A 17,512-nucleotide genomic window follows, 5' to 3' on the forward strand; every position below is an offset into this window, starting at 1 on the left:
ACGTGTCCCACCTCACACCTGTCGCCACACCCCCACTCACTGCAGCAGAGCTCCTGAGCTCCCCGGGGCCACGCTCTCTGGAAGGAACCTGGGCGACCCCACCCAGAGGCCAGCGCTGCTGACGCTGTCCCCATTGCTTGGCAGGCTCAGGATCCCACACAGGGACTGCCCCCTGGAGCTCCGAGAACAGGAGGTCCCCAGCAGACACATCGAGGGAGCACCTGGCCTAGGTAAGGCCATCCTTCCTGGGCAGCTCACTGGCCACCAGGACCACGTCAGGGAAGTGCAGCAGGCCCTGGACCATAGCACACAGGCCAGCAGGGATGGTCCCTGACTCTTCAGCCCCTCCCTGGTCCCCAGGTGCCTGCCATTAAACAATGCCTGGTCTTGCTGGCCAAGGCCACTGTGGATGCCCTGCTCCAGCCCCTCCCACTCGGGCACCTTCAAGGAATAAAGAACAGGGATTCTGGTGGCCAGGCCTGTGAGAAGGGCCTGGGACTACCTGTGGAAGCTGCCCACGTCGGCACTGATGCAGCCCAGGATCCCCCGACCCATGCCCTTCAGGGTCTGCCATCCAGTGCCCAGCGTCCACCTGTCTGACACATTCAGCGTGTGCTGTGTCCCACCAGAAGGTGGGGAGGGGGGATATGGGTCAGAGACAGAGAAGTGCCCACCCCAAGCTGGACCTAGCATCTTGATGCTCTGCTCTTCTCGCAGCACCAGGAGGCAGGCACAGGAGCCAGGCTCAGAGCTGGGTGGGCCCAGCAGAGGCCAGCGACCCCAGGCAGGTCCTCCAGTCCCAGTCCCCCAGTCCATCTGCTTGGGGACACCAGCCTTGGGCACCAGGTGCTAGTCTTATGTCTTTCACAAAACAAATGGACAGGAAACTCGAGGACCATGAAGGGAGGATCCCTGGCACCTACTCAGGGGAAGCCCTGGCCTCTGTGCCAGCTCTAAAAGCTGTGTGGTGGGCACACATACGAAGGCCTGGCCTGCATGTTCCCAGCGGCTCCAGCTGTCTGTCTGTCCATCTGTCCCCACCCACCCCTCACTCACCAAGCCTGCTCGGACCTCCTGACAGGGGTACGGGGCCACGGTCAGGCAAGCTGTGCCACAGGGACCCAGTAACACTCTGGCCTACCCCAGCACCCTGGGGGCAAGGTCGAAGCAGGGCAGGAGGAGCTGCCCACTCCAAGGTCAGGGCTACCCCAGGTGGGCACTCCCAGGTCAGCCAAGGATGAGGAAGAGGCCCAGGCACAGGGTCAGTACCAGCACAACGGCAGCAGCTGGTCCCACGAAGGCATACAGAAGTCCCCCCTCCAGGGAGAGCCAGCAGCTGCAGGGAGAGAGGCTGTGAGGACTGCCTGCCTCTAGGACAAGAGGAGCAGCACCTAGTGAGCACCTCCTGCCTCCGGGGCACTTCACACACTAGGCTCTGCGATCCCCAGGAGCCCCAGAGGGCCATGTCATCCCTGCTTCAGATGGAAGAAGGCCCAGCACCGGGGACACGCCTGCTCAGAACCACGCGGCAGGGTCCAGGCCAGCAAGACCACGGTCCTCCTGCTCTGGTCACGGTGCACCTGGCCTGGCCCTTCCCACTTATCAGCCCCCCACCCCCCTCACTGGAAACCACCAGGTGCCCATAGGACCATCCCTGTGGGACACTGGGCCACTATAGGGCATCCCCTCTAGCCGGCAAGTGTCCACGGAGCACACTCATCCTCACCCTGGAAAACCCACCACAGCTTCCCCACCCACCCCTCCTCTCATCTCTGGGGCAGGCCACATTTCCCGCCCGGCACTCACCAGGCTGGGCTCCAAGCCATCTGCCCGGAAGCCGCTCAGGGCTCCCCAGCATGCTGCCGCTACACCCCTGGGCCCCACAGAGCCACGCCCGTCTGCCCAGGGGGGCCTCGCTCTCCACCTGCCCCACCCCGCCACCCTGCCACACTCTGCCCGCCCCAACTCCCCCCCTGAGCCCAGGCCCTCTTCCCCACCAGGGGAACCCTTACTGCCTTTAAGATAAGCCCCCAATGTCCCAGCTCAGCATTGAAGGCCCCGGGACCTGGCCCAGATGACCCTTTAAAAGGTCCTCAGAGACTGCATCTGTGCAGTGGACCCTGCCCCTGCCTTGCCCCAAAGGCTCATGGGAGGGAACCTGCTGAGCTGTCCGGGGGCTCAACACCTGTGGAGGGTGCGGAGGCCAGGGGACTATGCCCCAACAAGAAGGTGCTCTTGAGGGTCTGCTGGCCCCGCCCATTTCTCTCAACTCACTGCCCACAGCTGGGCAGGAGCCAGGGCCTGCCTGAAGGCTCAGCTTCCACCCAGGGCCCGCCCTCCCCGAGTCTCCCTGGGACAGCACCCGGCCAGACAGGGCAGAGGGCATGGCAGCCCTCACCCTCCTGGATGGTCAAAAGTCAGGGATCCGGGTGGTGTCACCACGTCCCCACCTCCCTGACTCACTAGTTCATGGTGCTGTACCCTCGGGCCTTGGTGAATCCCACAGAAATGGCCACCACCAGCGCAGGGAGCCCTGCAGAAGGACAGAAGAGCCGGTTGGCCATGCCGAGCCCTGCCGAGGGGGCAGCAGGGACATGTCTCAAACCCCAGAGGGCAGTGTGTGAGGGGTGGACAGGAGGCCGCTGAAGGAGAGGGCTGGGGGACAGGACGGCCGGGCACACCTGGGTCTCACGGAGCCAGGAGGCGTGTTTTATGTAAGCCTGTTCTACGTACTGCTCAGAGCACTCCTGCTGAAGAGCTGCCTGCTCTCTGAAGGTCACCTTGAACTGGGCCATCTGCATGGACCCGGCAAAGAGGGAGGAGCCCCAGGGCTCAGGAAGACTCACAAGGGGAGGGCGGGTGGAGAGGGCCGCAGGACAGGAAGGAGAGCAGGGGCTAGGACGGAGAGTGGAGCAGACTCAGAGAGGGTAGCCCACCCGCTGGCCAACACCCGCCCTGTGGACGCTCACCCCAGCCCAGGCAGAGGAAGCGCTTGCGGATGAGCCGGTTCCGCAGGCGGCCGGTGACCGCCATGTAGGACTGCCAGGCCTCGGTGAGCACCCAGCAGAAGGAGGAGAGGAAGAAGAAGTGCAGGAAGGCCGCGACCAGCGTGCACACCACCTGGGGGTGGGCAGGGCCGGCAGGGCTGGGCAGGCGCTCACCGCCCCTGGGGCGGGCGCCCCCAGCACCCAGCGTCCCCAGCTGTGACCAGGCCAAGTCCCCAAGCAGGAAGCAGCTGAGGGGTGACCCAGTCCCTGCCGAGATGGGTGCTGACACCTCAGGCTGAGGGTGGGTGACTGCCAGGGACAGACCCCTCCTCCCAGCTTCTGCCAGCCCAGGGGCCTACTCCTGCAGTGCCTCTGTCCCCTACAGGTGGGCTGGCTCCGTGAGGAAGAAGAGGCTCCCACCTGAGGTCTGAGCCTGCCATGTTGAGTGGGAGGGGGCAGCAGGACAGGGCACTGAGGAAGGGCAAACCAGCAGCCCCACTGGGAGCGTCCAGACTCACGGCTGGCTGGAGGAGGCCCCTGCTGCAGGACCCACCCACGCCACCCGAAGACACTGGAAGACACTGGGACGTGCACATGACGGCACAAGGCCACCTACCTTGTTGCGGGTCTGAGTCTGCCCAATGAGGATGAGGGCATTGGAAGAGATGATGGACAGGCAGAAGTTGATGAGGATGACTGACCGCTCTGAGCGGATATACCTGTGGGAGAATATGGGGCCTGAGGTTAGCCTTCTCTTCACAAGAGCCAGGATCCTTACCCCAAGACCAGAGCCCTACCTACCTCCTCCACGCAGTCACTGTCACCATCACCACCACTATTCCCCTCCCTACTTCAATAACACCACAACCACCATCATCACACTCTTAGTACCACCACCATCACCACCACCACCATCACCGTCACCACCACAACCATCCCCACCATCATTACCACAACCTCACCACTCCCACCACCACCACCACCATCACTGTCACCACCACCACAACCATCCCCACCATCATTACCACAACCTCACCACTCCCACCACCACCATCATTACCTCAACCTCACCACTCCCACCACCACCACCACCATCATTACCACAACCTCACCACTCCCACCACCACACCACCATCACTGTCACCACCACCACAACCATCCCCACCATCATTACCTCAACCTCACCACTCCCACCACCACCACCACCATCACTGTCACCACCACCACAACCATCCCCACCACCATTACCACAACCTCACCACTCCCACCACCACCATCATTACCACAACCTCACCACTCCCACCACCACCACCACCATCACTGTCACCACCACAGACCTCACCACCACCATCACCAGCACCAGTATCACCACCACCATGACCACCACCATCAGGATCAGTACCACCATCATCACCACCACTACCACCACAACCATCACCACCACCATCAGCACCAGTATCACAACTCCACTCTCACTATCACCATTACAACAATCATCACTACCACCATGATCGTATCACCATTACATCACCATCACCACACTACCCCTATAACCACCATCACCTTACCATTACCATCACTATCACCACAACAACCATCACTACTGCTACCATTATATCATCATCACCTCTACTGCCACCACAACTACCACCTCTACAACCACCACCACCATAATCACCATCACCACCATCACATCTACACCATCATCACCATCACCATCAGTACCATCATCACTACCAACACCATCACATCACTATCATCACTATCTCCACCACCATCACCGTCACCACCACAACCACCATATCAACACCATTATCACCACCACCATCACCATCAGTACCACCATCACTACCAACACCATCCACCATTATCACTATCACCACCACCATCACCATCACCACCAACACCATAATTACATGGCCATTATCACCACCATCATCACCACTAGCCCTGGGTACCTAGATCCACTCAGGTTGAGAGCAGAAGGTTCCTGGCTGAGCTTTGGGGGGCCCTGACACAGCTCTGAAGTGCTATATGACCTTGGGTGTTTCATATCCCTCTCTGGATCCCGATTCCTCATGGACCCATCAGAACTGTCCCTGCCTGCAGCTGACAGGGGCGTTGGGACAGTCAGTAGGGCTCTGAGGAAGGTGCTTTGACAACCTCAGGAGCAAAAGCTCTGTGAGCCAGAGCTGGAGCTCGGGGCCCCCCAGCCCTAACCCCGAACTTCTGGGGGCCCCGGTTCCCAGGGGAAGAGCTATGGGAACACGGATGCCGTGGACCCCTGCAGATCCCAGGAGAGGAGCAGAGGATGCTCTGCTTTGGGGCAGGATAGCAGAGGGTGCCTGCTGCTAATGGCGACCCAGTCACCAGGAGAGCGCCTGTCTCCCTCCCCACCCAGCCCGCACTGACCTCTTACTGCCTAACCCCAGACGGTGGCCAGGCCATCAGTTCCAATTACTGGCTGACAACTTGCTGCCTGGAGAGCAGAAGGGGCCCGGCGCGGGGGCCGCCCACCCTCTGGACATCCTGGGTGGCCGCCTCGCCAGCGACCTTGAGCTTACCCTTCTTGCTCTAAACTACTTGATGGGTGGGAACCAGGGAGGCCTAGATTTAGATGGTAGGGAGACTGGCCACTCAGCCACCTGGTCGCAGACCTACAGTTAAGGACACACCGCTGTGACTACCCAGCCCCATGCTCTGACCCAAGCCTGCATCTGCCATGCACCCTGGCTCCACCTGGCCCCACCCCTGTGTGCACACCACCTGGTGTGCACGGGGTGGACAGACGGGGCCCATCGCAGGTCCGGGGTTCTTATGCTGAGCCCCTGTGGCCTCGAGGGAAGGAGCCTGGGGCAGGGCAGCAGGAGAGGTTCTGAGTCCTGAGCTGGTCCCAGGCTGTGGTCCCAGGAGCTATGGCCTTGCAGGTCCCATGTGAGGACACACAGGGGTATTAGGTGACCAAGAGGACTTGGTGGGCAAGGGGCAGGTGCTTCACGTGCACCTGCCGTGGGGCTTGGGGTGGGCATCCATCACAGAGAGTGTCAGAAGAAACAGGCACCTCTGTAGTGCGGGCCCAGCTGAGGCAAAGTGTGGCCACACGTCCACCCTGCCCTGCTTCAGTGGGACAGGGACACTTGTGTATGTGGACCCAGCAATAAGAAACAGAAAACAGGTGTGGGCAGGCTGTGCAGAGGGCCGGCTGGGGCCGCAGGCGGAGGAGAGGCGGACACACGTCCTGGGAGGCCATGGAGCTCAGGGCCTACCTCCCCCAGCCAGGCATCCCGGGGTGGCACCCACCTCCACACGGACACGTAGATGATGACCAGCAGGAGCAGGGTGAGGGACGACACGCCGCAGCCCACGATGAGCGTCACGGACGGCACAGGTGCCTTCTCCATGTTCTAGGTGTGGGAATGCAGGGTGAGCAAGGGTCTCCGTGCTGCTGGGCCCAAGGCGGCTGACCACCCACGCTCGAGGTCCCAGGGTCTGCGCTGCTGCCTGTCCCTGAAGGGGCTCTGGGCCCTTGAGGGGAGCCCCACGGTGTCATTACAGCCTCACGGCAAGCCCCCAGAGACCCTCTGCTGCCATGGCGCCCAGGACCCAAGTCCAGGACCTCCTGTGCAGGTGCGTCAGGAGCAAAGGCCCCGCCCCACAGAAAGCTCTCGGCCCCGAGCCTCCGGAGCCTCCGCTGTCCACAGGCCCAGCCGCGCCTCCTCCCACAGCCCCAGCAAAGCTGTGCTCCCTCCTGCCCTGCTCTGGCTGGCACCGCGGTTTACCCCCACGTCACAGCTGTCCCCACTCGTCCCCACCTCAGGGCCTTTGCTGCAGGGCTTCCCTCTACCTGGAGTACGATCCCCTGGTCCAGGGGGCTGGCACCTTGGCCATCCGATCTCAATGTGCCCCTTAGGGGCAGGGCCAAGCCGTCCCTCACTCCCCACCATGTGCCCGGCGTACTCAGAAGGACACGGTGACCCTGTGCAGCCCACCATCCATGTCGTGAGCCTCCTGTACCCCAGCAAGCGTGAGGAACTGAGAGACCCCGGCCCCTGCCAGCCTGCCGCCCGGGCTCTCGGGGGGAGGAGGAAGTGAGGGGGAGCTGGGCCACCCCGAGGCTCCTTCTGGTGCCTCAGCGCCGGGGCCCACTCCGTCCACTGCAACCTGGCTCCCCAGCCCCCAGCCGCCCAGGCTGCCCTGCTCTCCACACCCCTGGCCTGCTCCTCCCCGCGTGCAGCAGGACCACCTCCCGGGCAGCCGGCCTGTCCCTGGTCTTGTGGCTGTCACCCTGACCCGCACAGAGGCTGTCAGACTTCCTGGCCCAGGAATAGGAGGGGAGGGCGCCATCTGGGAAAACCGAGGACACTGTCCAGGGCCACCCAGGCAGCCGGGGTCTGGCAGCACAGCAGGCCAGCTCACAGACCCCGGACTCTCCATGGGGCTGGGGTCCTGGGGCAGACAGGGCATGGCCACGGCCAGAGCTCCTGGCTCTCGGATGAGCTCATCTTGGAACTCACTGGATGACCTCGGCGTCCAGTGTGTCCCCAGACCCTGGCTCCCCAGGAGCTGTCCTCAGTGCTATCGCCCTAGACGGGACACCTAGACGACTCTCAGGGTCAGCTGTCCTCACGTCTTCTTGGGCACACCTGGCCCTCAGAGCCCTTCTGCCCTGGGCCCAGAGCACCCCTGGGCTCTGGCCCCCGAGACCCACCTTCCTGCAGACCTTGTCACAAAACCTTGGGCTCTGGCCCCCGAGACCCACCTTCCTGCAGACCTTGTCGCAAAGCCTTGGGCTCTGGCTGCCCCAATCTCTACCCAGGCACCAGGTGGAGCTCTGGCCAGCGGAGACCTGCTGTGAGGTCTTTACCACTTGGGTCTGTCCCCCTGCCCAGCAACTCCACGCTCCCTCCCCTCCCGCCAGGCCAGCGTGAGCCTGGTGTAGCCTGTTTGGGGCTCCACCCTGGGGAGACTCAGACCCCAGGTCCCACATGCCTAGGCACATGCTGACCCGAGACAGACACAGTGCCTCGCACAGGCACAGGGCACTGGCCTCCCGGGCCTGGCGCCACACCTGGCTCCTCACAGTGCTGGGGACCTTTGCCACATGTCCCGGCTGTCCTCAGGCTCTGCAGGAGACCCAGACCACCAGCCAGGGGGTCTCACCTCCCCAACCCTGCGTTAGCTGTCCCACAGCACGTTGACGCTCTCCTGGGGAGCGCTGCTCGATTCCACCCCTCCTCGAAGCAGTGACCCCCGGGGCTAGTCCGTGACCTCTCACTTCCCCAGCGGGGAACCTGCACCGGGCTGGGAGGCCAGGTGGACAGGGATGTGTGGGCAGGTGGCCTCAGCAAACAGTCCAAGGCCCTGAGCAGGCCACAGGCGGCTAAGCAACTGTCTCGCGCCTGTGCCATGCTGGCTCCAGCCCCGACCTCTGGCCATCTGCCTCGTCTGCCCTCCGTAGGCCTGGCCGTCGCCAGCCTGCCAGCTCCCCCACCTGCCCCTCCCCACCTGGCATCGGTCACTCCTGACAGCCTTGCCCGGTGCTGGGTGCGATGGCACAGGGAGAGGCCACAGCCCCAGGGCCAAGGGTGCGGGGGACCTCCAGCCTCATCAGGAGGGCCGGCTGAGACCTCACGGCTGAGGCACTGGCCCCAACTCCCACAGAGCAGGCCCACAACCAGGCCCCCCACTGGAGGCCAGCTCCTCCGCCAGGCTCAGCACCGCCCTGGGGCCTTTGCACAGGCTGCTCTGCTGCCCCGCGCTCTTCCCCTGACCTTCACGTGGCTGGCCCTTCTCAGCGAAGTCACCTCCTCACAGAGGCCCTCCCTGAACACTTTGTCTGAACCCACCTCCTGGGTCCACCCCGTCACCACCTTTGACCTCCCAGGGTCCTGGTCACCCCAGATGCCAACGGCTCTTCTGGTGTGCTTGGTTACTGCCTTTCCACCACATGAGCTCCCTACCCCCATCTTCTCCCAAGCCCTCTATATACCTCGCGCCCCTGAGACTGACTTCCACCCTGCAGTGACATCTTCCCTGTCACTGCTCCCACACCATCTGTGGCTCCCTAGTGCTCACAAGGCTGACCCAACTCCAGCTAGCACACTAAACCCTGAACTCTGTCATATCCTGAGCCTCCCCAGGTCACACCCTGATCCCTGAACTCAAATCACGTGCTGAGCCTTCATCTCAGTCACATTCTGGGCCTGATCCTGGTTGCACACAGCTGGGACCTGGCCACCACTCGCTAGCACAGCTGGAGGCCCACTGCAGACGCAGGACAAAACTGTCCTTTATGACCATTTGCTCCGTGCCAGGCTGTGTCAAGAGCCATAAATACATCACCTAGTTTGATCTCTGCTGCAGCTCCAGGACAGGTGGCGTCGGCCCACGCACAGGTGTGACTCAGAGCCGTTACTCAACCTGCCTCGGGCAGCGGCAGCACCCAGCGGCAGCGCAGCCTCTGCACCCACCCTGGCTCTGGGCCTGCTTCGGGGCTCCTGGGTTTTGTCCACCCTAGCTCCCAGGGTGCAGCGCCGGCACCAGACCTCGACCACCATCTCAGGCCATGGTTTGGGTGGCAGTCCCTGAGAGCCACCCTATGCCTGGGCACCACAGCCTCTGCCCACTCAGACCCACTTCCCACATGCAGCTTAAACATCCAGCCAAGGCAGGAGCCCAGCCAGTGTGGGAGCAGCACCCGTCTCTCCCTGTGGCCACCAGCTCAGCCCCAGCCACTGCCCCACCTGCCTGATGTTCCACCTTGCTCCCATGGGATCCTGCAGCACCTGGACCCCACTGCCATCCTGCCCCCAGGTCCTCTGCACCGGCTCCCTCTGCTCGCCTCTGGAGGGAGTGGAGCCAGCCCCTGGGCCCAGCCTCGATGGTGTGGTGCTCTCTGCCTCAAGCCTCTTGCCTCCCGCAGGTACCAAGTAGCTCCGTGCCTTCCTCTCCCTCCCGGGATGGCTGTCACTACCCCCGACAAAACTCAGGTGAACCGTGCACACCCGCCAGGACTCTGCTCTGAACCCTCCCTGGGCACTTCCCTAGACCCCATCCAGGAGGGACAGAGGCTGCTGCTGTGGCCCCAGAGCTCGGCAGGCCTTCCCTCTGCCAGCCTGGGCTGCCCAGGACTGGCTAAGCATGTCTGCTGTCCACATCAGCCTGGGCCCTCCACACTCTGGAGCCCAGCTCCCCCTCCAGAAGGCCAGTGCAAAGTGGGATGGGGCAGCAAGGTGGGGGAGAAGGCAGCCAGGGGTCTGGTGTTAGTGAGCACTGGGCAGAGGCCCTGCCTGCCCCGGTTCCTTCTGGTCAGTTTCCCTCTGAGCTGAGGCCTGGGCCCAGCACCGGGAGCCCAAATGGAGCAAGAGAGCCAAGCAGAGCTGACCACCATCCCATCTTGCAGATGAGGACACTAAGGCTCTGAGAGGCAGACAACCGGCTGAGTCCCAAGGTCAGTGTGTGGCCCTGCGGCTACTGCCAGCACCTGTGCCCACAGCCTCAGCTGCTCTGTCTGGGGACCCGTAGCCCCACCCTGTGACCGCTGACCTGATGCTGGAAGCCCCCACCCCAGAACTGCCCCTGATCACTGCCACAGCCACCAGAATGCAGCACCTGGTCTCCCACCCCCGCCCACCAAGAGCGGCCTCCATTCTCTTCCCTTATAGGCACCTGGCTCAGGTCAGCTCTGCCTGGAATGCCCGAAACCCCTCCGCACGGCCCCCAGTCACCATGAGCCCTGGGCACAGGACAGAGCTCCTCCATGTGACGGGGGAAACCAAGCTCAGGGGGATCCAACAGGCCACAGTGGGCAGAGGCCAGCCCGAGCCTGCAGACCCCCACACTGGCTCCACGGCCCGGGGCTAGAGGGCAAGCAGGACTGCAGCCCATTCCACTTCTCCCTGTCCTGTCCTGCTCTCACTGCCCAGGGACAGTAGCCCCTGGAGCCCACGGCTGGCAGCGTGCTGCGTGCCTCAGCCATGTGGGAGCCCTAGGAAAGCCAGGCAGAGGCAGCTGCTGCCTTCGTGGAGAGGGCCTCGATGCAGAAAGTCGCCTCTCCCAGGGAGTCTTCCGGTGGACCTGCTGCTGCCCCTGTCTGGCCCAGGCCCACCCCAAAGCCTTGAGTGAGTTCCTCCCCAGGTCTCAGTTTTCCTGCCTGTCAATGGAGGAGCTTAGTAGCAATGACCGAAGATGTCCCACTTGGGTCTAACCCTGGGGAGGGAGGGGAAGGACTCTAGCTGGCAGTACCAACTGCCAGACTTCTAGAGACAAAGGTGGCGGCCAGAGTGTCCTGAGAGGCCCACAGATCTCCTCCCAAGGAACCTGGGTTCCGTGGGGGTAAGCCATGCCTCTCACATGCCCAGGATCCGGGACCCCTCCACACCTGCCACCTTGGACCCCTCCACACCAGGTCTGGGCAGAGCCAAGAACTGGGGGCTTATTCCCTCCTTGGTGGGCTGACCTGGGCCTGCCTGGCCGACTGGTCTGCAAGGGAGGGCTGGCCTTCCTGGGGCAGGTGGGTGCAGCTCAGTCAGCCCTTGGGTGAGGAGAGAGCCCACCAGCCCTAGTGAGGCTGGGCCAGCGCCCAGGGCCCCAGCCAGCAGGCTGCCCCAGATGCAGTCTCCATGGGAACCGACAGCCCCCACAAGAATCACAGGAACAAAAAGGAGGCCCAGAGATGACGGGGCCTGCCTGAGGACTTGGGCCAGGCCCAGCAGCCTCTGCCACCCCCAGAGCCCTGCCTGGGGACACAGCCACCTCCGCAGACAGGGCTCCATCTGGGTGGGTGCAGAAGGGCTCCAAGAAGGTAGCAGCACACCTTCCTCCTTGTCCTGGGCAGCCAGCGGCCAAGTGAAGGGGCATGCCAAGCCCCCCAGCCCCAGGCGCCCAGGGCCAGCAGTCCTCACTCCCCTGAGGACTGGCTCTCTCCAAGGTCCCAGGCCTCCAAGGAGAGCCCAGTGGAGACCCACCCGTCAGTCACTTCCCGAGGGTCCTGGGCCGCCCACTCGCTCCCACTCACCCTCTCCAGTCCCGGGACCCGAGAGGGCTGCTGGGCGCAGCGACCCCGGGAAGCCGGCGGAGACGGGCGCCCTCCCGGCTCCCGCCCGCCGCCGACCCCGGCGCCCCGCCCCCGCCCCTCCCGCGCCCGCCGGGGTCTCACCGCGTCGGCGCTGAGCTGGGCTAAGATGGCGAAGGTGGAGAGCCGGTCACAGAGGCAGCGCGTCCGGAGGGCGTCGAGGGGCACCGTGCGGCAGCCGCGCCACGACCAAGGCCCGAGCTGCGGGGGGGCGGAGGAGGAGGGTCTGGGGGCGGCGGGACACGGGGAGACAGGCAGCGTCAGCGGCGGCGGCAGGCGGGCGGCCCGGCCCCGAGCGCCGCTGCCGCCGCCGCCGCCGCGCCCGGCCCGTCCCGCCGCCCGCACCTGCGCCCGCAGCCGCGCGCGCCCCGCCGCCGCCAGGCCCCGCCACCCGGGCGCCCATGGCCGCCTCTGCGCCCGCCCGCCGCGCGCCCGAGAGCGGAGAGCAGCCCGCGGGAGCGCGGGGCGCGGGCGCGGCGGGGAGGGCGGGCGCTGGCCCCGCGCCCGGGCGGCCTCGCGCCCCCGCCGGCCCGCGGGAGGGGCGCCCCGAGCGAGGACGGGCCGCAGGGGCGCAGGGCACACGTGCGGCGGGGCGCGAACCCAGGGGCGCGGGGGCGCTCTTGGAGTCGGCGAGGGGCCGCTCCAGAGCGCCCCGGCCCCAAGGCCCAGGCGCCCGCAGGAGCTGGTGACCTTGGAACTGCCTCGTTCCCGCAGCCACCTCCCCCAGGCCTAGTCCCCCTGGTGTCCACCGCTCATCTCGGACACTGCCTTCCTGCCGAGAGGTGGCCCATAGCTGGAAGCTCCCCCCTGTTTCTCTAGGCCTGCCGCTGCCCTGTTTTCATGTAAGCAAAGGGCTTGCCAGGTTCTTGTGCACCACCAGGAACGGAACTGTTCACAAATCACGCCCCTTGTCCCTTCTCTTGCTCCCAGAGCCACTTTCCCACAGCCTTCCTGGTAGCCCTCTGTCCAGTCCCCCAGCACCCAACCCTCACACCTTGGCCTGGGCTGAGCCCCTGTCCTGACCCCAAGGCTCTGCCCAGCAGGTGAAGGGGATGGGATGCACCCTGAGAATTTGAGGTTGCCAGAGCTGCAGCAGGGGGTCATCTGAACCCAGCGCAGAGAAAGGCCTCAGCCCTCCCCAAGTCACTCCAATCCAGGACTTGCGCCGGGGCTTCAGAAGACAACCCAGGGTCTTCTCCCTGCCAGGAGGTCTTCCAGCCAGCTGCAACTTCAACCCATTGCCACCTAGCAGTGATGGGGCTACAGGTGCTTCCCAATCTCAGGTGGTCTCTAGCCCACCTCTACTATTCCAATGAGGACTTCAAAGCCCAGACCCCAAAGGGACCTGACCAGTTACACTGCGGACCAATGCTCTGTCCAGCTACTCTTCCCCAGAGGGTTCCAGAGAACTACGCAAGTGGGTGCTTACCCAGAGAGTGCGCCTCAATCACCTGGCTCTCAATCAACCCCGCACCTAGGCTGCACCCTTGCTGCATGGCCTTGAGAGGTTGCCTCATGCCCCTGGCCTCGGTTTCCTCATCTCTAAAGTAGGGGTTGGACATGCCCGAGTGTATGCTGGTGGATGGCAGTTCTGAGCATCTGAGAATCCTGAGCTGTGCCCATCAGCTCTGGGTGGCGGCACCTTGCTCCTTTCCTATTGCTAGCAGTTGTGGGAAGCAGCAGCAGGACCTCTGAGATTTAGGCACTGGAGAAGGGACATGCTCTGAGTGGGCAGAGGACCCCCAAGGATGAGGACATCCTTAGCATCCACTTTTCTCTGAGGCTCAGAAGGAAGGATTTGCTCCAGAGAAACAAAAAAGTGTCTTCAAGTCAGAAGCAGCTCAAGGCGGGGAGGAGGGCCCAGGAGTTAGCCTTGGGCTCTGCAGGGTTAAGTCTGGGCTGTGTGGCCCCTCCCCTCTGGCCTGCCTGCTCACCCTGAAAGGCCACTTGGAAGGCAGGGTTTGGAGGCCAGAGGCTCCTTTAACTGAGGACCTCTCTGTTCCTAGAAGAATGCTGATGTATAAGCTATGAAAGGCCTGGACCTGGAGGCTCTTTGGCTCCAGGGACAACTCTGTCTGAGCTTTTGGGCCTCTGGCCCCAAAAGGTAGCCTCAGCACTGACCCTAGGCCCCCAGGCTCTGGGATGGAGGCCAAGGAGTTGGCCTGCTCCAAGCAGCCTCACCCCTGGCCTGCTGCCCTGATTCTCAACACAGGATGCCCCTAAGAAGTCCTCTCTCCTTGAGAAAAGAGCACGTCCTGCTGACCACTGAATGGACAGGATGGGAGAGTACGAAGGAGGAAGGGGGGAGCAGAGTCCCTGGAAATCCTGGAGCTCTGAGCGGCACCCCAGGTCCTCCTGCACCCCTGCCAGAGGTTTCCCAAGGTCACACTCAGACATGTCAGCCATGGTCCCCTTGCCAGCTCCCTCGGCCCCCCACCACTTCCAAGCAGGAGCCACTGAGCCCCTAGTGTCTGCGATGGTGAGGCAACAGTCCCAGACCTGGGGTCGCGGATCAGACACAGCCAGCCAGCCCAGGAGACCGCCGGTGCTGTGTTTCAGGTTCTGTGGTGGCCGCAAGGCCTGTCCAGAGCAGTCTGTGCCTGCTCTTAGGGTAGGACTCTGGCCAGCCAATGTCGAGTTCAAGTCCCTGTTCTGCTGTGCACAGCCCAGGCCTGGACACTAGCCAGCCCTCCCGCTTGGACTCCCGGCCGCCTGGCCTGCCTGAGGACTTTGAGAGCACGGCACCCTGAGGCAGTGGGGAGCTGGACTGCCTGGGGCGCAGCCCGCAAGCTCCCAGCTGCACTGGTGGGTCCACAGCCTGGGAACCGCGCTTGGCCCAGGGCCTCCACTGGCATCGAGGAAGTGCTGCCCACCCTACAGTGCAGACCACGCAGGGCAGAGGAGGCATTTGTCCCCACCCCTGTCCAGGAGACGGTCAGGGGCTGACCACTCTGTAAGCTGCATGGACCCAGAGCAGGGGCGCTGAGGTCCAAGCAGACCCTGCAGGACAGCCCTGTGCCCCGCCCTCGGCCTCTCACACCCCCAGAGCAGGTCCAGCAACGTGCACCAGGGGAGCAGCCACGGCCTCCCACATGCAGCTCCAGGACAGGCCCATCTCCGGGCCCTCTCTGCCCCCAGAACGATGGCCTCGCTCTGCACGGAGGCTCTCCGTGCACCCCACTGTGGGCAGCGTGGTAGATAAAGAAACCACCATTCTGAGAAGGGCCAGTCGTCCAAGGCTACACCGCGAGGCCACAGTGAGGCCTAGATTCCAGCTCCCATGCGTCGCCCACCCAGAGCGCATCCCTGAGCCCTGGCCAACAGATCGGAAAGCCACCCTGAAGAGTGACCTGGAATCTGGACAGAGGGGTGACCTGACCCAGGCCCATCTAAGCTGGGAAAAGAACTTGGTCAATGAAGGCCTCTCAGGAGTTACCCACAACTTCCCTGCAGTGCTGGACCTCAGCTGAGGACAGAGGAGGGGGTGGACGTGAGGGCCTTCACGAGCATCTTAAGACACACATCCGCCTGAGGAAGGTCAGAAGCCAGCAGCCTGCCTCTTTTCAACAGAACCTGTTTCTCAAAAGCTGGAAGCTCTTCCCTAAGTCTGACTGAAATCCTTCCTGCTGTAGGGGCACCAGTTCCCATCCCCGCCACACAGGCAGGTCATCCCTCTCGTGTACACAGCGGCTGCTTCCACATGTGGGAGACCATTGGCCACCTCTTCTCTGAGCTACAGAGACTTGTAGTATCTGGGTCATGGAGCCAAGTCCCCCCTCCTGGGCCCAGGCCTGAGGAATCTGGGTCACACCCGCTTCCCCTCAGCTGGTCCAGGACCAGAAAAGGAGCTGGGGCTGCTGGGGCCCTGGCCCTGGCCCCCACCTGCTCTCCTCCAGGCCCCCCCACACCGTATGTCCTGTGCTTCAAACCTCACGAGCCAAAGGCCACGCTGCTCCCAGGGACCCGCGGCCCCAAGGGGACTGACCCAAGCCCCCTCATCTGACCTTCTCTCCAGCCACCGTCCGGCTGAGAACCTGGCACCCTTCCGCCCATCCGCCCAGCAGTCTTCTCCAAACCCAGTGGAGACCACGGCTCCCAGCATGGCCCTAACCCGTGAGACCCCATCCTCATTTACCCCAGCCCCCAGGCCAGGTCCACAACCTCCTCCCAATGTTTCAGGTGAGGGTGGCTCAGAGAGGGTGCTGCCGGCTGGCCGGGGAGAGGGTGGACCCTTTGCCTCTGCTCAGGCATCTGCCCACAAGGCACCTCCCAGAGGGCCCAGGCAGGCAGGGGCCAAGGCCCGTGGGAGACTGAGAGGATCACCACGGCTGGCCAGTCAGCCCAGGGGCACCCCTGCTCTCCCAGTCCCTGGCGATCCCACTGCAGCCCCGGAAAGCAAGTGGGCAGCAACACCTGACCTCCATCCTTGGGCGAAACCCTCCCCCTCAGCCCTTGGGGCTTGGCTGCCACCTGGGCAGTGGCATGCACCCCGCCTGAACCTGGGGCGTGGGGCAGCACCCGGGGCTCATGCACAAGAGACCTTGGGGCCAGGAACACAGAGGGTGCATTGAGAGCCAGCACCCACCCACCCAGCCAGCCAGGGGCAGGGCTACATCATGACGCTCTTGCCGGCCCACGGAGCAGGTGCTATTATGAGACTGCACACTGTCAGGGTCCCCTTGGATTTGATGGGCTAATTCACACTCCAGTGTGAATGACTCATGGGGTGCCCTCCCACACGGCAGAGAGAAGCCAGGAGTGGGCACGGGCCACCAGCAGGGGACCGCAGTGTTTGGGCAGGCAGTGGGAAGGGTGCCTCTGCTGGCAGGGGCTTCTGGGAGCCCTGGCCTTCAAGATCCTTCCTGAGCACGCCTCCTCCTGTGCCCCTAGCATCAGCCCCCTGCTCTGTCTCCACTCTACACCCTCATTCTGCCAACTCACCCATCGGAACGCCCCTCCCAAGCCCGCCCACTGCTGACCCAGATAGAGGCTGGTGCCACCTCCCCCCAGAAGCCTGCCTGGATGACCAGGCCTGCACCCTTGCTCTGAGTCCCCCCTGCTGCACGTGGCCCCCTCGGTCCTGAACCTTGCTTGGACAGGCCAGCCCACTGCAGGCCCGGTGTGCCCAGGCGGGCCCAGAACAAGCTGGGGTGGCTGGCCTGCATGGGCTCTCTCCTGCCTCCAGGCCTGGTCAGTCTGGGCCTCAGGGCCTCTGTGTGCAGCCGCCCCCTGCCTCCTGCAGGAGCCCTCCCATACCACGCCCAGCCCCCACCCCTCTGGCTCCAGGCCTGGTCCTAAGGAGACCTTTGCCAGTGACCTCTAACCCTGAGGTCTGGACCCCGTCGGACCTGGGTGGCTCCCAGTGTGGCTGCCAGGTGAGACTCACACGTCCTCAGGCCTCATGTCCCTCCATGGACCTGGTGCTCAGGGCCTTTCCCAGTGCTGGCTGTAT

The 17,512-nt window shown here is 63.8% G+C and overlaps 1 protein-coding gene across 3 annotated transcripts in view; it reads right to left on the minus strand.

Annotated features, from left to right (window-relative positions):
• Adgrb1 (adhesion G protein-coupled receptor B1) overlaps positions 1–17,512 on the minus strand; it is a 61,394-nt gene that overhangs the window by 13,214 nt on the left and 30,668 nt on the right. For 2 of the 3 annotated variants that reach the window (XM_026403050.2, XM_077800802.1), the window contains exons 17-22: positions 12,145–12,286; positions 6,288–6,391; positions 3,604–3,706; positions 2,970–3,120; positions 2,464–2,533; positions 1,270–1,336 (exon numbers count right to left, since the gene is read on the minus strand). In XM_026403050.2, the coding sequence (XP_026258835.1) occupies positions 1,270–1,336; positions 2,464–2,533; positions 2,970–3,120; positions 3,604–3,706; positions 6,288–6,391; positions 12,145–12,286 (637 nt within the window). The remainder of the gene's footprint in view (positions 1–1,269; positions 1,337–2,463; positions 2,534–2,969; positions 3,121–3,603; positions 3,707–6,287; positions 6,392–12,144; positions 12,287–17,512) is intronic. The other variant, XM_077800803.1, reaches the window with a different exon arrangement.

Source organism: Urocitellus parryii, chromosome 7, assembly GCF_045843805.1.
Source record: "Urocitellus parryii isolate mUroPar1 chromosome 7, mUroPar1.hap1, whole genome shotgun sequence".
Taxonomy (NCBI): domain Eukaryota; kingdom Metazoa; phylum Chordata; class Mammalia; order Rodentia; family Sciuridae; genus Urocitellus; species Urocitellus parryii.